The 25426-nt window shown below is 39.7% G+C and overlaps 1 protein-coding gene across 1 annotated transcript in view; it reads left to right on the top strand.

The window, feature by feature from the left end:
* Positions 1–8384: 8384 nt before the first annotated feature.
* Positions 8385–25426, top strand: part of LOC139448389 (phospholipid-transporting ATPase IF-like) — a 127325-nt gene continuing 110283 nt past the window's right edge. Inside the window, exon 1 of the mRNA XM_071229932.1 lies at positions 8385–8539. Coding sequence (XP_071086033.1) covers positions 8489–8539 — 51 coding nt within the window. The 5' untranslated portion in view covers positions 8385–8488. The remainder of the gene's footprint in view (positions 8540–25426) is intronic.

Genomic DNA, 25426 nt, shown 5'->3' with positions numbered 1-25426 from the left:
TCATAAAACTTAAAGAGATCACCTGATATAATTCTAGATTCATCAATCATTCCTAAATCTACCACTTTCATGTTGACACTATGTGCAGAACTACATGTATTGATGAATATTTCAGTTCACCCTCTTCAACACGAGCAAACACTTTCTACTTCACTCCCTTGAAGAAGACGAAGGATGGAAAATGGTATCTTGAATCGCCCATGGGACACAGTCCCATACAGACAACAGTGAAGCGGATCTGTGCTATGGCCGGATTTACAGGGAAGAACACCAATCATTCACTTTGGTCATGATTAAGTGCTGTCACCCGGCTGTACGAAGCTAACATCAGTGAGCAGCAGATATGTGAACAAACAGGTATGTAGTGGAAGATAAATGGTATTCATGTCGGATAAAACCATTATCCAGTCTGTGCTGTATGAAATAGTATGGTAATGCTAACTGATGGTAAGAAATCTATGTCTAATTATGACACGAATCTTAATTCTGAGAAGTATGAAATAATAAAATTTCTGATTATATTTTATCGCTGTCAAAAGTTTAAATACCGATACGACGACACTTGCATCTCCATTTGAATTAAAATAAAATTTGCTCCTGAACAAATTAATACCGAAATATATAAAACTGAAATTTACACTTCCAGGGCACAGGAGTGATACAGTGAGGGTCTACAAACGGACGATTGATGAACAATTGTAATACCCAATCTTCCGAATACGTTACAAAATGACATTCATATGTTACAAAATAAACTTTGTACAAAAAGCAAAGAAAACATTTATCTGTTTTTATGTTTTTCTTTTCCTCCTCTCGGGAACAGAAAATATTATTATTATGATTATTATTGTTGTTGTTGTTGTTGTTGTTGTTGTTGTTAAGAATTCAAAATAACACAGTTATCAATTTTAATTCAAGTTACATTATTTTGGAGAAAATGTGGAAAACGGCGATGTTTTTTTCATAGGTCGGAGTTAAAAAGACGAGTGTTAATCCAGAAAAGACAGGCATGTTCCCAGACAATACTCGTGTTCGGGTCTATTTCACAGCGTCTGTTTGTCCTCACCGTGAAATGACGTATGGCACTGAGGTTAGCAGAGTGATTAAAAGTCGTAGCCAGTTCCACTCACCTCAACAAGATTGGGTAGGTAAGAATTAAAAGCCCGAACGGACAAGATAAATGCATTGTTGCAGTTTCCGGGGGAATTGATGATCTACTTAGTGAAGCGTTGATAAAATAATGGCTTCACTTCAAGGGAGATAATCACGTATAAACTAAAGAAAATACCTGTGGCCCATCTGCTATTGGATTAAATGTGTGTAAGTGTTTCTTGAGTTTAAGGTGTTTGTCGTGTGTTCTGTTTGGCGTTAATCATTGATCCCAACCTAATCACCTGTACAGTGGTGTTGTTTCATGCTTCTTAGTATAGGAGGGGGCACGGGTGGCCCAGTCGTCTAAGGCGCCGCGATTCACTGTGCAGAGTTGCGTCGCTTGGGCACGCCAGAAACCTATGAGTGTGGGTTCGAATCCCGGTTCGCCCCGATTATGTTTCTAGGTTTGTCAGAACCATGTCTGTGCTCGTGGGTTTCACCGTAATGGTAAACATCTGAGACTTGCATCACTTGGGGCTTTCCTCCAACATAAAGCTGACACGCGGTGATATAACTGGAATACTGGTAAAAGCGGCGTTAAACCCAACTCACTTTCTCACTCTAAGTATATATGTGTGTGTATAAACTGGTATATTGTGTGATGGTTTGAATGAAAAACTACTCATTGGCGCAATACTTTCACACTGGCTTACGATAGTCGTAGCGCTAAGATCGCTTTGTGGAACGGGGCCCAGGACTGTCGGGGGACTCCAGCTATATGACGGCGGTCTGTAAATAATCAAGTCTGGGCCAGACAATCCAGTGATTAATATCATGAGCATCGTTCCACGCAATTTAGATCAATGACATGCATCAACCAAGTTAGCCTGACCACCCGATCCCGTTAGTCGCCTCTTACGACAAGCATGGACATTTGCTACATCCGGCATCATATAGCTGGAATCTTGCTGAGTGCGGCGTTAAACAACAACCAAACAAACCAATCAAAATAGCAAATGTTATGTCACCCCAACCCCATCTTGCTGCTTTTAATTGCTTTTCTTTCTTCTTTAACCCCGCAAGCAGCAATATTCCACCAACACGAGCACTGCAGCGTTAAACTACAAACAAACAAACATTAAAACCAGACTATCGATCTACCCAGAGTGTATAAGTATAAATATGTTTGAACGACTCCGATCCAAGGGCATAATACACAATACTCCGGGGTCCAATTGGACCGAGACGATTCGGATCTTCGGGAATCTTACCCGGAATTCACAAGGGTCTTCGCTGAGATGTGGAAGTCAACAAGGACCTGGTGTCACGTTAAATTCTACTGGGACATATTAAAAAGATGCATATTGATGTTTCGCAAGCGTCAATTTAACGATTTCAAGTCACATCGGCAAAAAATCAGCCATATCGTGACTTGAACAAGTTAAACATTCATGGCCTATAAATTTCTGTCTTCGAAAGACAGAACAAGAACTACCAATACCTCAAATTTTATTTCTCAAACAAGTTTGAGAACGTAACAAATGTTATATTTTGGACAACACTTTATTAGTAAGGAACAGATTCTCGTACTTTTTTAGGTTGAGTCCTATCTGGGATTCGAACCCACACTGCCAGAGTGAGGCACCAAATCGCCAGCACACAAAGTCAGCTATCTAACCCACTCGGCCACCGAAGCTTCCACAAAAATGAAAGTCCGACAACTGGTAGTCTAGATCACGTACTTTGAGTACCCCTCTGACAAGTGTAAATAATATAACATTTGTTACATTTGACCACTTTCTAAATGGCATTGTGTATTCATAAGTTTGAGAACAATTAAAAGAGGAAATATTTACTCAACAACTCAATATCTAAACGGACTATAGATGTCCAGCAACCAAAGTAGTGCACTGTAAAATAGCATTGGTTCAATTAAAGCCACCTTGGACAGAAAAGAAAATTACGACTTAGAACCTGATCTCACATATTGGGAATATAATCAACAATACATTGTTTATGACGTCGTACAATTACATTACGTCATCTGAACAAGTGGATGTCGTCAGTGATGTTTATATGAAGGGTAACTTTTCGAAAGTTTTTTTCTTCATTTTGTCTCTTAAAATGTCAATGACTAATACATTGCATAACCTACTCGCAACATGATGTCAAACACTGGATTGTCTGGTCCAGACTCGATTATTTACAGACCGCCGTCATTGAGCTTGGATATTTTTGAGTACAGCGTTAAACAACAAACAAACAAACATTCGTGAATGAATGTTGTAAATCCCTCGCCAAATGCTCGGAATTAACACAATTCCCTTGGGAAAGAAATCTGTAATTCCTCGTAGTCTTGATAATGCCGGACACATAGTACATGGGCCACACATATTTCAACTTTGTTATATTCCTTTTTTTTTGTATAGTTGTCCCAAATGGTTGGGGATACAGCTGGGTTTTTTTTCTAAAAGGATTTTAAAATGAATTAGTTAACAGTTTTCACGAAACTCGAACTTAGAACACAGTCCTATTTGTACAAATAATATTAAAGCTTGTTAGAATCTGAGAAATATTCTTATACAATAACTCTAAGACAATATAGGTCAGTATTTGTTTCGTGTTGAAGTTGAAAAATAATGAAGGAAAGGGGTACGTTAGTGGAAAAGTGATCACGTGTATGGCGGGTATTTAACAATGGAATGGAAAACATTTGGATGAAGCCGGCATAGCAGGTCACGGTGAACTACACTAAACACCTGAACGAAGCCTATATATCAGGTCACGGTGACCTACACTACACAACTTTATAAAGCCTATATATACCAATACACGGTGACCTACACTACACATCTTGATAAAGTCTATATACCAGGTCACGGTGATCTATATCATACATCTTGATAAAGCCTATATTCCAGGTCACAGTGATCTACACTACACATCTTGATAAAGCCAATACACCAGGCCACATTGACCTACACGACACATTTTGATAAAGCCTATATACCAGGTCACAGTGACCTACACTCCACATCTTGATAAAGCCTATGTACCAGGTCACAGTGACCTACACTCCACATCTTGATAAAGCCAATACACCAGGTCACATATGACCATATGATATTACGCATGAGTACGGACAGCACCTAAAGCGCGGGTACATGAGAACGCAAGATCGCGAGAAAATGAAATGTCGCATTCTCGCGTTCTCGTGATTTAGTGTTTTTGTGGCCTAATTTGACAAGTCGAGAAAGCGAGATTGCGAGATTTTGCATCATGTCCAAATGTCGCATTCTCGCGTTCTCGACTTTTGACAAAACGTGCTATGCACCAAACACACGAGAATGCGATATTTTGGCCAAATCTCGCGTTCTCGCGATCTCGCATTCTCGTGTTTAGGGCATATTTAGCTCGTTTCCATAGGTCGAGATCGCGAGAATGCGAGATCGCGAGAATGTCCCTAACAGTATTCCATACAAAAGCCTTTGATTGTGTAAATCACATCTCACTTTGGCATCCACTTATTAGCTATGGAATACATTGACATATTTTAACTGTTTTAAGAAATATGTATTCCAAACTACAGACTTGTGTACGGACAGACCAAGGTTTCACAGACTTGTTTCAGTGGGGGGTTGGTGCTCGCCAAGGATGTATGGTCAGCCGGCTGTTATTTCCATTTTACATCAACCCGTGAACGAATTGGCTACTGAGATGACTTCTTAAAACTGTAGAGGCGTTTTCATATCTGAAGATTATCCTAACATATATTCACTTCTCTATGCTGATGTTATCGATAACTCTGCAGACTCCGCAGGCAAACTCCATGAACAAATAAATTACGTTAGCAACTTCTGTGAAAATAGGGTATAAACCTAAATATACAAAAATCGAAGATTGTTGTATTCCGAAATGGTGGATACCTACGACAGTTTGTAAAAATGGTATTACAGTTGCTCTCAGATCGAAACCGTCTCTTTTTATAAATATCTTGGTCTTTATTTTACACCTAAAATAGTTTGGACGAGATCGAAACAGGTGTTGGCAAAGCAGGCTGAGAAAGTATGCACACTCATACACAGATTGCACTCTATGTGTGGTGGCTTACCAATTACGACTGCACTAAACATGTTTGATAAGATGGTTCTGCCCATCCTAACACACTGCTCCGAACTTTGGGGATACAAAATCGTGGATGAAATTGAGAGAGTTCAGACTAAGTACTAGTATATAAAAGAATTCTGTATCTGCATGGTTGTAAAGATGCGGAGAAAGTGGTCGACCTTTATTATTTCTCACCGATGTAACAACACGTGTAAAATATTGAGCTAAACTAGTCACTATGAATAATGGCCGACTACCGAAGCAAACATATCTGATGCTGTATTGATTGGATTACGAAAACAGAACTTCCTAGGCAACTAAAAAAAAACATATCTTATTCCAGTTTGGCTTTGGCCACGCCTTGATCATGCAAGGTGTTGGAAATGTTTATCTTTTTATATCTCAGTTGAAGCAACGTGTATGGGATTACAATATCCAACGATGGCATTCATCAATATCATCAAACCAAAGCTAATGGCATATTCAACCTACAAATCGGTTTTACAGGCCGAGGTATATCTTACACAAGGCGACTCTACACTACTGAAACAAGCGCTGTCAAGATTTAGATGTGGCTGTCATCAATTGATGATCGAAATGGGAAGACGCAAAGGCATCGATTCAGAATGTCGCTTGTGTAGATATTGCCTTCGATTAAATATTAGTTTAGTGAAAATGAATATCATTTTGCACGTGTATGCCCTGCTTTTACTGATTTAAGATATCGCCGGATACATTGATTCTAAAGACTTTGTAAGTCCGTCACTGGCATCTTTTGTTCGCTTGATGTCATCTAATTATAAACCTACTATTGTACAGCTATCAACATTCATATTGAATGCCATGAAATTGTATAAGTCACTTTATCAGTAATTGTATTCCTGTAATGTTATGTTCCATGGGCCTGTGGCCTCTAACTTGAAATACAGTTGAAGAGTGGACGAAGCTAAGAAAGCAGCTCACGGTGACCCTCAGTAAACATTTGGATAAAACATGCCAGGTCACCGTGACCTACTTATTGGGGTAAGTAAGTGATGTTTGATGGACAACATGTTCCGGCTATTTATCACACCGGTAATCTACTCTGAACCAGACAAAGCCGTTATTCATATCAGAAACAAGGATCCGCACCAACGTCCACCTGATAGTTATTCGTAAAGCTGAATGGGACGGTATTGTCGCGATTATTGGGTTTTGCTGCATGGATAGCACTCGCGCCTGGAAGTTGGAAGTTCAGTAACGTCCCTTAGCTCTAAACCATCACGTCAGCCACTCAACACTTCCTTTATAACATTCGGGGGCACGGGTGGCGCAGTTGTCTAAGGTGCCGCGATTCGCTTTGCAGAGTTGCGTCCCCTGGACACGCCAGAAACGTATTATTGTGGGTTCGAATCCCGATTCACCCCGATTATGTTTCTAGGTTTGTCAGCACCATACCCGTACTCGTGGGTTTCACCGAAGTGGTAAACGTCTGAGACCTGCATCACTTCGGGCTTACCTCCCACATAGAGCTGACACGCCGTGATATAACTGGAATAATGTTAAAAGCGGCGTTAAACCCAAATCACCCACTCACTCCTTTATATCAGTCAATATCACACTGACTGGAGCTTTCAAAGAGGCAGGAACAGACTGTTCACGGCAGTCAGAAAGAAATGTTCATCTGAAAGTCCGTTTCTGTCCTTAGTCTTTTGTTGTTGAACGCCGCACTCTAAAAGTGTCTACTTCACCTTAGCTTACGAAGTTGCTGTGCCACGTGTTGTCAATGCCTCTCATATGTTCGATTAAAGTATTCCCGTGTAAAAAAATGCTTGAGAAAATACAGCCGAATGTTGCTGGTGATTCTGTAATTCACACAAACAACGGATACCCACTCAAAACAATGGACTCAACCCATGTGCCGCTTCTCAGTATATTTGCTAACACCACGCTTTAATAAGTCATGGTACAATGGATATAAACACACCGCACATCCGGTTATAAGTTCTGCTTATATTAGCACGATTAAATCCGCAGCTAGGTAAGCGATGCCCGTACGATCTATAGTGAAAGCATAATTAATATATATGTTTGTCTCCTCAATACATGTAAATTGAATAGTTTAATTAAATCTATGTTGTCCTTCATGGGTTGGTTGGTTGGTTGGTTTGTTGTTTAACGCCGCACTCAGCAATATTCCAGCTATAAGACCGTGGTCTGTACATAATCGAGTCTGGACCAGACAACCCAGTGATTAATATCATGAGCATCGATCCACGCACATTGGGATCGATGACATGCATCAACCAAGTCAGCGAGCCTGACCACCCGATCCCGTTAGTCGCCTTTTACGACAAGTATAGTCACCTTTACGGCAAGCATGGGTTGCTGAAGACCTATTCTACCCCGGATCTTCACGGGCCGCTTGATTAGTAGAAGGCCGGGTGTCTACTATTTTTAATGATGCATGTATAAATTAAATATTGTCAGAGACGTTTTTATTATGTTTGTTAGATATGTTTGCAGTGGTCAGACTTTATATAGAGTCTAAATGCAGTTGATTTAATGGGCCCTATAAATGATTTGTTAATTTTTTTTGCACTCAGCGCGGTGTCGTAACATAAATATGAATTAGATCTGGGTCAAACTGAATTTTTAATTATTTGGTCGGCGATCATACTAGACAAGCTTACGCATTGTAAAACTGTATACGGTATCGTCAGTTCCACGTACATTATTCAATGAACGCTGTTGACAAGTTATTCTATTATATGTAAATCTATAACACTCTGATAATGCATGATGATGGTTAAGCATGTTAATTAGACCATCCGATGTCAGTAAAATACAAAATCACGAGGCTTTAATCAGTGTTGTCATTCCACGACTTGAAGGTGTTAGACCATATGGCCTAGCAGCCGACAAATGTAAATCACCTGTTGCTGTGTAGTATTTTACTTACAACTATTATTAAAGCAATTAGAGATATACCTGTATATCTCGCTCTATCGTAAACTATTTACTAAAATATGTGCGAAATTAATTAGATGTTAGAATAGATTAATATTCGATGAAAACTAATTTAAAGTATTTAACATTAAAAATAATATATTGAACAGAACTAAGTTACATGTTGTTAGTTGTGCATAGAATATGACCTCGACTATCTGGGCCGAAAGTGTGGCGAACTTCGCTGAGTGTAAACATTAAAGTGTGGTCAACGACAGTGCTTTTCCATTCGTTTAACACAATCGGTGATGTTCATCTGGAATTTACTGAAGATTCGTCTAAAACTACGGAACAGAACAAGATGTCTTCCCAGGGATATCGAAGATTTGGTGGGAGGCCCTCTTTCCTTTTGGTAGGAAACTTTAATTTCACCAATTATAGTCAAAGTGTTAGTGCTAAATCAACGCATTAATTACAAGTTATATTGCCAATATAAGCTATATTCAACAGAAACTATTCATATACCGTATTCGACGTAATAAGCGCTCAGGGCGCTCTCAAAATTAGAAATAGGGGGCTCTTATTAGAATATTACTTTGGTGAAAAAAAAACAGAGTTGAAAGATAAATTTCGTGGTTTATGCTGACAGCCTGAAATGTTAATGTACGACAGATAAATTTTTCCAGAATTGAATCGCTTATTAGAGCGGGGCGCTTATTATGTCTCTATCGTGTGGCAATGTTGAAAGAGGCGACATCTTTTAGGCCGAAATGTAAACAAGTGATATGACACTCACTGAGCCTTGGGGATCTCGGAACGCACCAGGCTTGACTAAACTTTCTTAGAATGCATGATCATGTAGGCCTCTAGGTCCTATACGAATTTCATCTTTTTTTTGCAATTTCTACCAGACATCTAGATCCGTTGTGCAATCATGTTTATTCATTTACTGATAAGATCAGGGCGGTCGGATACCACTAATACCATCAACAATCAAGATGCACCCATATAAGGAAAACTCATGACATGGATGAATGGTTGCAAGGAAGTTGCATAATCCTAGCCATGATATTTTATTGTAGGTAGAGTCTACTAGGGATGGGACGAGTCCACATTAAGTACCTGGGTACCCACTCCCCTATTACCCGACCCTACCTGGGTACCCACAGTAGGTCTCAAGAGATGGGTCCAAATGTCTGACTGGGAATAGTTTGACAGTAGCCCTGGCAAAATGTATTTAGATTCTCTTATAAACCGATCTGGTCATGCATAAACTGAAGTTGACTGAAGTTTCATCTTTATGCAAATATATGAAGTCACAAGGAATGCAAACATAAGTCACTTTTCGTGTAATCATAGTGTTCTAGATAATTTTTGTCATTAAACAATATATCACATGATTAACCATGGGTCCGGGTAGTCCTGTGGGTACCCGGGTCCTCCACAGTACCCACCCGACCCGAGTACCCGAATTACCCGTCCCAGCCCTATTTTATTGAGCTGTTTTTTATTTAAGGATGAGACCCTTTCTGGTGTAAGTTTAATTGCTTGCAGCTGCTGCAGAGAAGATGTATATCCTGGTATTGAGATGTGAGCAATAAAGTGTAATATGGGCTTCGACATATTTGAGGATTTATCCGGATTCTAAACTATGAGTGCCCCTGGCTCGCAAATTGGGAAAAACATTGTTTTTTTTCAAAATTGGGATTTTGAAAGTTCACACGTTCTTAAATCCAGAGGTATTTAAGCCTTGTATTTTGAGATTGCATTCAATTCAATAACAATACTAAGCATTAAAATCACTTCCTACTTTACTGGTTCTGTCATCAGTGAAATAAGATTTCCTCAACAAGAACATAAAATTGTAATGACAGTTGCCTTGGGGCCTAATATCGGCCACTGAGGAGGTTGAGTTAAATCCATGCTAGCCACAGCAAAGATACATGATATTTTGGTTTCAACAAAATGATTTAACATTGTCTTGAGGTGCATTTCTTGTTTCTGGCAGACTAGTAGTGGTTTTGTTTGTCATTTCTTTCAGTTGTAATGCGAACCATGTCTTTGTGCCTCATCACGTGATCAAGAAGCATGCTTGCATATATAGCTTCCCTGCATGTTCAAATGACAAAGGACAGTTGGTTTGACAGTTGGTGAATGACAAAGGACAGTTGGTGAATGCCTTTCTGGTTACAAATTTAGTACAAACTGTTTTGGTAATGCTATACAGCTTTTCAAAGTTACCACTAAAGGATTTCAATACTGCATTGTGAGTGCCCCGAATGAGTCCATCGTTAAGCTGGTAGCTCCCCTGTTACCGAAGTACCGTTATTCCTGGAACAGGTGCAGGGTCAACCAGTGCCCTTGAACACGCTAGTAGCTATCTTGATGAAGCACCTGGGTCCACTTGCACAAAGCGATCTTAGCGCTACAATTATTGTAAATCCTTAAGATCGTGATCTTAGGCTTCGGCTACAATCGTCATCCACTTGCACAAAGCGATTGTAGGCTAAGATCATTGTAAGCTACAATCGAAACTAACAATTAGTCCGGACAAATCTCAGTAGCTAAGATCCCTGAATAAACTTGACAAAATGGCATGCAAGGCTTGGTCTGTTTCACATAAATAATCTGCTTTACGTTCAAACATTGCCTCTTTTTTCGTTAAACTTTATAATTTGAATCGACACTTTATCAACATGAAGAACGCACCACAGATTTAATGTCAGAATTACCATAGTTAACCATATAACTATCGATTCGATAGCTAAGAGGAATATTCCCATCCGACTCAATACTGAAAGAAATGTGAAACAACATACCTTTTTGCTAAACAAGGGAAGGATAAAAACCTAAGTCGTCCCGAAAGCGATGTGTAACGTCTGTGACCTTTTCGATAAAACAAGGGCAGCTAATCTTAGTTTATACTCTAGGTGGGAGTGGTTTCCCTTTGTATAAGCCCGTAGAGTACAATCTACCTTACCCAGTGTATCAATGTTGTTGAATCGCTGAGCTTCCCCTATATTTCTTTTGAGTCACATTCGTCTACATTAATCTACAAATAAATACCAGCTGAAGAGCAAATAATACATGTTTAAATCTAAAATCAATGGGACGGGGACGAGCGGTTAAATATCAGAGTTTAAAAGAAAAAAATAAAATACAAGTATTCATCAAACAAGCAAATATACATGATGAAACATTTGAATTTTTTGCAAAATATCCCATAAATAGCAAAAAGAAAATTCAAACTTTTAAAAAGATTTTAAAAAATTAATACCCAGTGAATATATATAAACAATTGCTTTTTGAAACATTCTTCATTATTCTTATTTCCCGTCTATGCGTTTTTGAAAGTTCCCGCATTTCTGTGTTTTGAAATGGTTGTCATAACATCCTTTGTTGTAGCAACGAAACGAAAACATGAAGGATATATTCAGGATTTTACGTAAAGCTCCCCCAAATAAATGACGACCATGCATTTACACGTTATGGTTTATGGAAATTTTATGATTATTATTTTTAATGTTCATAATAATTGTTTTACTAAATAATGTATTTATTCGTATTTCAATACTTTGAATAAAAACATGCGTATATATAATGCACAATAATATTCGTTGTACCTAATTCTTGACAAGAAATATAATGTTCCTGTAATTAAAGTAATTATTAAATCCTACAGTACAGTACAAAATGAACTATGAGCAGACAGTTCAATTTCAATTCCTTTGTCCATCAAGTCACGTTTAACAAATACGAGACAATGTTTTGCCTGTAAAGGCACAATACTGGTACATACATGATACAAGAGAGCAGATGAGCTTGTTTGATGGATAAGCAACATTTAACATATCCATGGAAAAACATCAGCAATTTTATATCCAGAAACATGATAGTATGCAGTGCACAGATGGTAGGTAATAACAGTCATATTGAACCGGCTATGCGATAAAGAGATAATTACTCCAACACTGGACTTGTAGTGTTTGAAGTAATAATATCTGTGGCAGTAATATTGGTAAATTCCTATTCTGCACACAACTTGGTGATTTAATTCATTTTGAATCAATGCAGATCATATCTATTGTCTGACAGGGGTGGTATGTAAACAGTGGTAGAACCTGCAACAGCTGCTGGTGTCCCAGCAAATAAAATCCTTGTTGTCACTTTCGGGACATCTTTTCCGGATGCTGCTGGACCCACGGTCCCCTTGGGCATGTTCAAACATTCAAACATTGTCATATAGCTCGTGATGGAATTTGTGATCATCTGACTCATTCATCCTCAATAATCCAGTGTATTATACATCTCAATTCTAGGTGCATTGTGAGTGTTCATGTGATGATATCATACACGTACATATTTTTCTGTACAAGATGATACACTTGTTGAAATAAATTACTCACTATTCGTTTAATGACCCCTGGCGTTTTTGTCGGTCATATATGGAAACATGTGCAGCATTTCAAGTTCACTGCTTAAAATAGCCACAACAAAGCTACAGCTACCTTTGAGTTTCCCTTTTGAAACTGCTCTGAATTATTCATTGTCAAGAAGTTTCCATTTGATTTGACGTAAATATGCACATAATATAATAGGTCGTAAAAGGCAACTATGCTTGTGGTTAAAGGGGACTAACAGGATCGGTGATCAGACTCGCTTACTTGGTTGATGCATGTCATCATATCCCAATGCGTGGATCGATGCCCGTGTTGTCAATCACTGGATTGTCTGGTCCAGACTCGATTATTTACAGACCGCCGTCATATAGCTGGAATATTGCTGGGTGCTGCGTTTAAAACAATAAACAAACAAACAAGCGTATGGTTATCTACATCTCGTGATACGTATCGTATTGTGACCTTGCTGTGTGGTTTCAGCCCGAGCTGATAGATACCCTTCTGGTACTATAGCCGTCGCCATCTCTGTGTCTCCCTTCATGAACCATTGTAACGCAGTACAGTCTCTCAATGATGCAAATGCAATATAGGTACAAAATGTTTAATTTCCAAATACCTCAGTGTTAAGCAAAATAAGAACTTTTTATTAACATCCCAGTCTTAAACAAAATAGCCAGGTTTTAAACCCTGAGTCTAGTAGAATTCTGTTCGATCTTTAACCTCAGCTAATAATAGTCAATATGGTGTCACTAAGCGGAAAGTGATGTTTAGCGCCATCTCACTGTATCTGCATCCGCCCTCATGTATCTGAGATCATGCTCTCCCCTCCCCAATATTCCCCTACATTTGCCACACAATATAACTATATCCGCCATCATGTATCTGTGATCATGCTCTCCCCAATATTCCCCTACATTTGTCACACAATATAACTATATCCGCCCTCATGTATCTGTGATCATGCTCTCCCCTCCCCACCATTCCCCTACATTTGTCACACAATATAACTATATCCGCCCTCATGTATCTGAGATCATGCTTACCCCTCCCCACCATTCCCCTACATTTATCACACAATATAACTATATCCGCCCTCATGTATCTGTGATCATCATTACCACTCCCCACCATTCCCCTACATTTGTTACACAATATAACTATATCCGCCCTCATGTATCTGTGATCATGCTTACCCCTCCCCACCATTCCCCTACATTTGTCACACTATATAACTATATCCGCCCTCATGTATCTTTGATCATGCTCTTCCCTCCCTACCATTCCCCTACATTTGTCACACAATATAACTATATCCGCCCTCATGTATCTGTGATCATGCTTTCCCCTCCCCAATATTCCCCTCCATTTGTCGCACAATATAATAATATCCCCCCTCATGTATCTGTGATCATGCTCTCCCCTCCCCACCATTCCCCTACATTTGTCACACAATATAACTATATCCGCCCTCATGTATCTGTGATCATGCTTACCCCTCCCCACCATTCCCCTACATTTGTCACACAATATAACTATATCCGCCCTCATGTATCTGTGATCATGCTTACCCCTCCCCACCATTCCCCTACATTTGTCAAATGCCAGTAAAAATTTCCAAATGGGAATTACAAATTTCCCAGTTTTATGGAAATGTAGTTGCATCATTGTGATGGCTTTTCAAAGGTGACGTGTCTTTTACTGTTACCAGGACAAATAGAGGGGATGGGCCTTGACCCCAAAGTCCACATTACTGCATTGACTCAATGTCACAATACAATGTTAAAATGCAGTTAAGAAAAGAAAATCTGTACAGAAATTATTTCTTTATGTAATCCTAGCATATCAAATACACAGCAAGAACTATAAATACGATATAAAAATCAAATTAATGCTTATATTACAACTATTAGATCATTCGATTGCGTATGTTACAAATGTTTGAAAAACGATTGTGTATCAGCCGATTGCGAAGTTCACTTACCGACAGTTACATTTAGAAAAGCTGGTGCAACAACCATACTGACGGATGCCAATTGAAAAGCACTTCGTGCCTAGTCAATGTACATGTATTTTAAACAGTCGCTTATTAGTGATTAAAAAATTGCCTTTCTTACTATGATAAATTTTGCAAACAAAAACGGCTTCCCGGGGAGGGAGCCACAAGCAGATGCAGACGGTTTTACTACTATTCACATAGAATTTAATGATTTAAATGTATTGTTGTGAAACAGGTTTTAAGTTATATACCAAAAGCCAAGAAACAGGTGAGTAAAAAATATTTGAAAACCCTCTAAAAATTGTTGATACCCAATTAAAATTAAACCCCTGGTAATAACCAAAAGTTTATCTGGAGCGCTGATGGTTAACCCATTATCATGGTAGAACTGAGCATTGTTGACTTGAATGACCTAACCTTGTGCTACCATTCATGCATTCCATGACCAGTGCGCTATCACCCGTGTTTTATCGTAGTCGGACGCTTGTTTCTGTCAATATCACCACGTTACCAAGGTTTCTCCAGCACACTAGCAAGAAATGAATCAATGTTAACCTTTTATAGTCTAATTCCACCCCTTCCACATGTTCCTTCATTTCAGAATTACTAGAAATTTTTGGAATGATGTACATGATTAAGAAGAAATAGTTTGAATAATTGTAGAATAGATAAATGTGTATTATTGGTAAAGAAACTATTTTGAATGATAATATTTGTTGAAAGGGTTTTCATAGTAAGAGAGGTTAATGTAATAGAAAAGGGGAATATCAGTTTTATTGAGTCACGATTACCTGACTACCATTGCCACGTCATTGCTGGGAGAAGACGGGGAAGTGTACAGGCCAGGGTACAAGTCCAATGTCTTGATTGGGAATGTTTGTAGACGACGTCATGTGAATACTGGATTTCTCTCAAACCATCATGCTGAATGTAAGTAGTTTCTTATCACTGACAACATCAAAGATGCAGAGCTCCCTTTAAATTCTGATTGGCCAGATGAAAAGTGATTGTAATTTCTTATTCTGCTGAGTGGTCTGTGAATGTACACATAGTTGTGATATTATACATTTTAAGTGTGAAACGAACCTCTGTCATCATCAGAGGTGTGGGAGGTTTACCTTGTCAGCTTGTCACGTTAAGTGTCAGGTCTTCAGCAACCCATACTTGCTGTAAAAGGCGACTATGCTTGTTGTAAGAGGCAACTAATGGGATCGGGTTGTCAGGCTCGCTGACTTGGTTGATGCATGTCATCGTATTCCAGTTGTGTGGATCGATGCTCATAATGTCAATCACTGGATTGTCTGGTCCAGACTTGATTATTTACATACCGCTGTCATATAGTTGGGATATTGCTGAGTGTGGTGTTAAACAACAAACGAACAAACAAACTTGGCTTGACAAGCTGACCACCACGTCGCCCTCTTTCATCTTTGATGATGACACTTAATGTGACAAGCTGACCACAAGGTCACCCACTCTCATCTCTGATGACAAAACTTAACTTGACAAGCTGACCACAAGGTCGCCCTCTCTCATCTCTGATGACGACACTTAATGTGACAAGCTGACCACAAGTTATAATTAAGTGCCTGGGTTAGTCACGCTACAGGTGTCACAACATGGACTATCTGTCTCTATCCAAACTGCTCCTCAACTAGTCCGTCAGTCACTGGCAGTATGATATAGGGCTGGCTATCTATAACCATTGACCAATTATCGATAAGTATTGAGAAGCAACTTGCAAATATGCATAAAAGTCCGAAAGAAATCCACACACTTCATGCCACTGGTGAGTGGTGACACATTTATGGCTGGATTAGTCCATGTTAGTGTGTGGACATTTAATTTAACAAAAACAGTTGCTTTCCATCTTCAGCAATTGACATTACTGATAATAACAAGTCTGTTTGGGTAAACTTTAACTTTATTTCTTCACAGTTGTTTATGTAAGATATTATCAATAGTCGACAATCATTGATATTTCTTCCCGTAATAGAACATAATCTATTTATCAATAGAACAGCACAACCACACGCCCTTACCCAAACAGACACTCACCTCCACCCATAAATCTCAAATGGTCGGCCCCTATAGACTGGCGGCTGGTGCCACCTTTAGACATCAATGTTCCGCCCATCAAATGATGAAATACACGTGTAAAACAATCAGTTTGTCCACACTTGTGTTTCTATTGATAAAAATATAATGTGACAATTTTACTTCTGGTATACATTTACTTTTAATTGAAAAGATTATGGCTTTTTTTAATTAACCTATTTACAATTTGTATATATATGCCATAATGAATATTTCTCGATTTTCCGAAGGAAATATTTATATGCTACAGTGAATTACATTCACTTAATGTCCTATGAGAAGCAGATAGGTTACTTGACACGATGACTGCAAATTTCTATGTTCCAATGAACAGAAGAATATCAAAAGTTTCATAAATATTACTATTATGTCATTTAAATAATGTTTAACAGTAACAGATACATGTACCTATATTGTAGCATCGAAATGTACTTGGCGAAAAGATATTTAAGAGATATTCAAATTCTAATTCAAGATTGAAACTGTAAACTACTTTCCTGAAATGAAATAATTGTTGTGTATGTCCTGAACCTCAAAGGAAATACCAAAATGTACAGCCATGTTGACGTATGACATCACAATCGGTAACCTATTTTCACAACATACCATGTTCACCGATAGCAGTGCCCAAAATATTTTGTTCGACTTATTTTAGCATATGTAGCACTTGTTATAATCTGCATTTATATTATTATGGCCAAATTCCTCATTTTGACAAGTGCAAAAACAATGTGATATATATTATTTGAGTGTGTGCATCTGCTATTATTGTTGGCAGTTTTGATGCTTTTTCCACACATTTATTTCAAAATATTTGTGTGCAAGGAAGTGCATTCATGTCACACGATTTACTTTTTTAAAATACAGCTCCCCTTTGCAAATGGAGCAACTGAATTAAAAAAGACTCGTAATAAATATTATTTTGCACACCAGCCTTGTCTCGTTTGTGGTAAATATAATTAAATTATGCAGTTTCATGCCGTTCGCTTCTGCCATGCAGAAGCTCCGTGTAGTATTTTTAAGCTACATTTGCTCCCATTTGATTTGCCATGCATCAAGTTTTAATTCCTTGCCGCAGTAACATCTGATAATTATGCATTTCGGAGTCATCACATATGGCAGGAAACTTGCTCCTCATCGACCTCTTCTTGTATTTGATGTATCAATGTGATATGTGTTTTATTCCCTATAATACTGATAAAATTATTTACCTCAAAAATATTAAGCTAACTTAAACATATTTTGTACTTTTTTCAACAGGACTTGTAACAAGATGTTTTTGAGGACAATGGATTGAGTTACCTCCCTTCCTCTATGGTCAACTTTGAATATTTTGTCAATACTAAGATACAGTAAAAATACTCTTAAATTGTTTTGGATTTGTGAAATTTTGTGTTGGTAGTTCTGTGAACAAATTATTTAGAAAATTACAACCTTAGTGATCAGAAAGATCGAAGATGTAATGAAAGGTATTCATTGTAAATATCAAGATTTGACTTTGGTTTAGACATTGTTGGAGATGCCAAGTTATACACTCACTCACTCATCAAGGATATCATTATATAGATCTTTGACCCCCGGGGCCTTCCCGGTTAGACTTGGCACTGCAGTGACACAAGCAGGTTGTCGATGGCAACTAGGTTCATCTCGGTTAGAATTGGCACCGCAGTGACACTTGCAGGTTGTCAATGGCAACTAGGTTCATCCCAGTTAGACTTGGCACTGCAGTGACACAAGCAGGTTGTCGATGGCAACTAGGTTCATCCCTGTTAGAATTGGCACCGCAGTGACACATGCAGGTTGTCGATGGCAACTAGGTTCATCCCAGTTAGAATTGGCACCGCAGTGACACATGCAGGTTGTCGATGGCAACTAGGTTCATCCAAGTTAGAATTGGCACCGCAGTGACACATGCAGGTTGTCAATGGCAACTAGGTTCATCCCAGTTAGACTTGGCACTGCAGTGACACTAGCAGGTTGTCGATGGCAACTAGGTTCATCCCAGTTAGACTTGGCACTGCAGTGACACAAGCAGGTTGTCGATGGCAACTAGGTTCATCTCGGTTAGAATTGGCACCGCAGTGACACATGCAGGTTGTCGATGGCAACTAGGTTCATCCCTGTTAGAATTGGCACCGCAGTGACACATGCAGGTTGTTGATGGCAACTAGGTTCATCCCTGTTAGAATTGGCACTGCAGTGACACATGCAGGTTGTCGATGGCAAATAGGTTCATCCAAGTTAGAATTGGCACTGCAGTGAAACATGCAGGTTGTCGATGGCAACTAGGTTCATCCCTGTTAGAATTGGCACTGCAGTGACACATGCAGGTTGTCAATGGCAACTAGGTTCATCAGGTTGTCAGGATCAGTGACGTACTGCTACACATACTTTGAAGCAGCAACTGCATCTTTGCATTTCGTTACCAGCAAGTGAATATGTTGTTATTTCAAAATGTCTACCCACAATGTTTGAGAAAGAAGTCCATTAATAAATTCTAATTTAGTTTTTGCAGTGATACAGAACCTGTTAGAGGTGGTTATTGTGATTTGAAACCTCTGAAACCTTTCAGAATGAAATCTTTTCAAAACTCATGGTAGAATGTGGCTGGGGTTATGCATACAGTCACAGGTTAGCAATCCAGTGTAAACATATTCCCTTTCTAATGGTCACTGAGACATCTAAACTGTCAGCCCATGGTAAGTTATCAAAACGTCACTGACTAATAAAATTCAAGTATTTTACAGGTAAGATAATGATTTATGTCTTCATTGACATGGTTGGCATGTGACCTGTGTTATCAGAGCTGTAGAACTTTGGGTAGGTCACATGTGACCTGTGTTATCAGTGCTGTAGAACTGTGGGTAGCTCACATGTGACTTGTGTTATCAGAGCTGTAGAACTTTGGGTAGGTCACATGTGACCTGTGTTATCAGTGCTGTAGAACTTTGTGTAGTTCACATGTGACCTGTGTTATCAGTGCTGTAGAACTGTGGGTAGGTCACATGTGACCTGTGTTATTAGTGCTGTAAAACTTTGGGTAGGTCACATGTGACCTGTGTTATCAGTGCTGTAGAACTTTGGGTAGTTCACATGTGACCTGTGTTATCAGTGCTGTAGAACTGTGGGTAGGTCACATGTGACCTGTGTTATCAGTGCTGTAGAACTTTGGGTAGGTCACATGTGACCTGTGTTATCAGTGCTGTAGAACTTTGGGTAGTTCACATGTGACCTGTGTTATCAGTGCTGTAGAACTGTGGGTAGGTCACATGTGACCTGTGTTATTAGTGCTGTAAAACTTTGGGTAGGTCACATGTGACCTGTGTTATCAGTGCTGTAGAACTTTGGGTAGTTCACATGTGACCTGTGTTATCAGTGCTGTAGAACTGTGGGTAGGTCACATGTGACCTGTGTTATTAGTGCTGTAAAACTTTGGGTAGGTCACATGTGACCTGTGTTATCAGTGCTGTAGAACTGTGGGTAGGTCACATGTGACCTGTGTTATCAGTGCTGTAGAACTGTGGGTAGGTCACTCGGACCTGTGTTATCAGTGCTGTAGAACTGTGGGTAGGTCACATGTGACCTGTGTTATCAGTGCTGTAGAACTGTGGGTAGGTCACATGTGACCTGTGTTATCAGTGCTGTAGAACTGTGGGTAGGTCACTCGGACCTGTGTTATCAGTGCTGTAGAACTGTGGGTAGGTCACATGTGATCTGTGTTATCAGTGCTGTAGAACTGTGGGTAGGTCACATGTGACCTGTGTTATCAGTGCTGTAGAACTGTGGGTAGGTCACATGTGACCTGTGTTATCAGTGCTGTAGAACTGTGGGTAGGTCACATGTGACCTGTGTTATCAGTGCTGTAGAACTGTGGGTAGGTCACATGTGACCTGTGTTATCAGTGCTGTAGAACTTTGGGTAGGTCACATGTGACCTGTGTTATCAGTGCTGTAGAACTGTGGGTAGGTCATTCAGGTACTCACTCACTCACTTACAAGACACATGAAGATCTAGGTCTTCAGGTACCCATGCTTGCTGTAAGAGGCGACTATGCTTGCTGTAAGAGGCGACTATGCTTGTTGTAAGAGGCGACTATGCTTGTTGTAAGAGGCGACTATGCTTGTTGTAAGAGGCGACTATGCTTGTTGTAAGAGGCGACTATGCTGTTGTAAGAGGCGACTATGCTTGCTGTAAGAGGCGACTATGATTGTTGTAAGAGGCGACTATGCTTGCTGTAAGAGGCGACTATGCTTGTTGTAAGAGGCGACTATGCTTGTTGTAAGAGGCGACTATGCTTGCTGTAAGAGGCGACTATGCTTGTTGTAAGAGGCGACTATGCTTGTTGTAAGAGGCGACTATGCTTGTTGTAAGAGGCGACTATGCTTGTTGTAAGAGGCGACTATGCTTGTTGTAAGAGGCGACTATGCTTGTTGTAAGAGGCGACTATGCTTGTTGTAAGAGGCGACTATGCTTGTTGTAAGAGGCGACTATGCTTGCTGTAAGAGGCGACTATGCTTGTTGTAAGAGGCGACTATGCTTGTTGTAAGAGGCGACTATGCTTGTTGTAAGAGGCGACTATGCTTGTTGTAAGAGGCGACTATGCTTGTTGTAAGAGGCGACTATGCTTGTTGTAAGAGGCGACTATGCTTGCTGTAAGAGGCGACTATGCTTGTTGTAAGAAGCGACTAGCGGGATCGGGTTGTCAGACTAGCTGACTCCGTTGATGCATGTCATCATATCCCAATTGCGTAGATCAATGCTCATGATGTCAATCACTGGATTGTCTGGTCTAGACTTGATTTTTTACAGACCGCTGTTATGCAGCTAGAATATTATGCATTATTATGATGCGTCAAAGCCACGGCAAAGCATGCTCAAAGTGCCACATTATTACCCTGGTCAATGGATCAGTGCACTCATTTTCATTTTCAGCTCCCTGGGGAGTATACAGTTTAGTAAAACTCTGTTCAGTCTAGATAAAGCTCAGCTGATAATGGTCCATGTGACAACCTTTAATTCTAATGAAAATGATGTCAAGAGCTATGTTTGGGCCAGTAGACTGACATCATAAGGTGTGATTGGTTTAACTCCAAATAGTGGAAGTGTACTGGTTCCTGATTGTGCAACCATGGCAACAGTGATTTGTTGGAAAAATAAAATATCTCCAGCAGCGGTAGACATTAACAGTTTCAGTCTACTAGTCCTATATCCTATGATAACATATAGCAAACCCCTTAAAAATGTCAAATTTCTACTAGTCCTTATGATACCTTAACTGTTCGGCAGTTTGGCTAGGACTACAGGACTGGTGCCAATTTCTAACGCTGCTCCAGGCATCATCTGTTGTGTGTCAGTGTTCCAAATTAAGCTCCTGGGTTCCTGAGTTTGGCTGCTATGATTTAGGGACCCCCTAAATCTTTCACAAAGGCCACGATAAGGACTCCTTGACTTTCATGCACATGTCTATTCCAGGATGGTTAGCGCAAATTGATATAGTTCAATCACGAGGGCCTGATGAGCTAGTGAAGTCTGTCTGTGTGGGGAAATCCATTCATGGCTTAAAGATGAACAAGGTCATGGTAAGAGCTATAGAAAGCCAGGTGACAAATGGTGGGTTAATGGAACTCGGTCAAGTTGTATTTAAGACCTAGCCATGCATGAACCATCATCTTTATAGTGTGTTGAACACAATGGGGACTGGGTTAGCCCTCTGCTGTTGGTCATGGTTGATTTAAGATTGATGTTTTCAGTTACTGGAGCACTTGGTCCAGACTGTGTTGTTTATAGGCCACTGTGATTTAGCTGGTATATGTATGTGTGGCGTTAAACAACATTCACTTATTAACGTTTCCATAAGAGAACCTTGTAAAATATTTAATCACTATATTATGCAGCTTGTCAGATGCACCTCCTTGGTGACTATGTTTGATGCTGGTCAGATGCTTCCATAAGGTCACCTGTGAAGATCTGGGTTAATGTAGGTCCTCAGCAACCCATAATTGTCTCCCCATGAAATTCTTGGTTAGAATAGGTCCTCGGCAAGTCATACTTGTCTCCCCGTGAAGTTCTTGGTTAGAATAGGTCCTCAGCAAGTCATACTTGTCTCCCCGTGAAGTTCTTGGTTAGAATAGGTCCTCAGCAAGTCATACTTGTCTCCCCGTGAAGATCTGGGTTATAATAGGTCCTCAGCAACCCATACTTGTCTCCCCGTGAAATTCTTGGTTAGAATAGGTCCTCAGCAAGTCATATTTGTCTCCCCGTGAAGTTCTTGGTTAGAATAGGTCCTCAGCAAGTCATACTTGTCTCCCCGTGAAGATCTGGGTTAGAATAGGTCCTCAGCAACCCATACTTGTCTCCCCGTGAAATTCTTGGTTAGAATAGGTCCTCAGCAAGTCATACTTGTCTCCCCGTGAAGTTCTTGGTTAGAATAGGTCCTCAGCAAGTCATACTTGTCTCCCCGTGAAGTTCTTGGTTAGAATAGGTCCTCAGCAAGTCATACTTGTCTCCCCGTGAAGTTCTTGGTTAGAATAGGTCCTCAGCAAGTCATACTTGTCTCCCCGTGAAGATCTGGGTTATAATAGGTCCTCAGCAACCCATACTTGTCTCCCCGTGAAATTCTTGGTTAGAATAGGTCCTCAGCAAGTCATATTTGTCTCCCCGTGAAGTTCTTGGTTAGAATAGGTCCTCAGCAAGTCATACTTGTCTCCCCGTGAAGATCTGGGTTAGAATAGGTCCTCAGCAACCCATACTTGTCTCCCCGTGAAATTCTTGGTTAGAATAGGTCCTCAGCAAGTCATACTTGTCTCCCCGTGAAGTTCTTGGTTAGAATAGGTCCTCAGCAAGTCATACTTGTCTCCCCGTGAAGTTCTTGGTTAGAATAGGTCCTCAGCAAGTCATACATGTCTCCCCATGAAGTTCTTGGTTAGAATAGGTCCTCAGCAAGTCATGCTTGTCTCCCCGTGAAGTTCTTGGTTAGAATAGGTCCTCAGCAAGTCATACTTGTCTCCCCATGAAGATCTGGGTTAGAATAGGTCCTCAGCAACCCATACTTGTCTCCCCTTGAAGACCAGGGTTAGAATAGGACCTCAGCAACCCATGCTTGTCTCCACGTGAAGATCCGGGTTAGAATAGGTCTTCAGCAACTCATGCTTGTCTCCCCGTGAAGATCAGGGTTAGAATAGGTCTTCAGCAACTCATGCTTGTCTCCCCTTGAAGATCCGGGTTAGAATAGGTCTTCAGCAACTCATGCTTGTCTCCCTGTGAATATCTTGCTTAGAATAGGACCTCAGCAACCCATGCTTGTTGTATGAGGTGAATAACGGGATGGAGTGGTCAGGCTTGCTGACTTGGTAGAAGCATATCATTGTATCCCAATTATGTGTATTGATTCTCATGATATCAATCACTGAATTGTCTGATCCAGAATCTATTATGTACAGACCACTGTCAAATAGCTGGAATATTGCTGAGTGCGGAGTTCAGCGAGAAACAAAAAAACAACAAAAAGCTTTCAAGGTGTATGATGCTGCAGAAAGTCATGTATTCGTGTAACTTTGAAAAATGACAAAATGTTTAGTGCGGAAATGATTGTGAAATTTATTATTGTTCAAATCTGTTTAGCAGCAGGAGCGTGAAACTTACATTTCCTGAAGTTATATTGTAAGCATCTGCTATTCAATCTTTCTGTGAAGAAAATCTTTAACTCTTATCATCAGGGTTAGGTCTCATTTATTCATTTTTATTTTACAAAACTTTTTATGACTATAATATGTATAAAAGTCTTTATTCTAACAAGAGTTTGTTTTTCCTTCATTAGTAGCAGTACTTTATTGGAAGATGAAATTTTTACTGAAAACATTTTGACCACCATCATTGAGGTATGTATTTTCATCTAGCAAGGACCATGAGATTAGGCAGGTATATATTTTCATCTAGTAAGGACCATGAGATTAGGCAGGTGTATATTTTCATCTAGCATGGACCATGAGATTAGGCAGGTGTATATTTTCATCTAGCATGGACCATGAGATTGGGGAGGTATATATTTCATCTAGTGAGGACCATGAGATTGGGGAGGTATATATTTTCAACTAGTAAGGACCATGAGATTGGGGAGGTTTATATTTTCATCTAGCAAGGACCATGAGATTGGGCAGGTATATATTTTGATCTAGCAAGGACCTTGAGATTGGGCAGGTATATATTTTCATGTAGCAAGGACCATGAGATTTGGGAGGTATATATTTTCATGTAGCAAGGACCATGAGATGAAGGTGACAGTTGGAATGTGATTTCTAATCATGCAATCTCGAAAACTTTAACAAGGGGTATTCTGAACCATAGTTACGGGTTTAACGACTGAATCCTTACAATCTAAACCATCGATTAGCCATTAAAGAATGATTTTTTTGTTCAGGTTTCAAATTTGTAATCGAGAATTTGTCAAAATATGTTTCGAAGCGTAGTCGCCAATTTGAAATTTGTGCCATAAAGCTCGAGAAGGCTGCCTTCTGATTGGTCATTCTATTGATCGGTCAAAGTTCGCACAAGGTCGGTCTGACGTGACCAATAATGGGATGTCCTCAGATCTTTGTCTAGCGATAGCGAGAACTAAGATCTGATTTTAATGAGATTGGTTTTCATCTAGCAAGGACCATGAATTTAAGCAGTTATATATTTTCATCTAGCCAGGACCATGAGATTGGGGAGGTATATATTTTCATCTAGTAAGGACCATGAGATTGGGGAGGTATATGTTTTCATCTAGCAAGGACCATGAGATTGGGCAGGTATATATTTTCATCTA

This window comes from Haliotis cracherodii, unplaced genomic scaffold, assembly GCF_022045235.1.
Source record: "Haliotis cracherodii isolate W230 unplaced genomic scaffold, xgHalCrac1.p SCAF_7, whole genome shotgun sequence".
NCBI lineage: Eukaryota > Metazoa > Mollusca > Gastropoda > Lepetellida > Haliotidae > Haliotis > Haliotis cracherodii.
The sequence above is the reverse complement of the archived record's forward strand: the minus strand, read 5'-3'. Positions and strand labels throughout refer to the sequence as shown.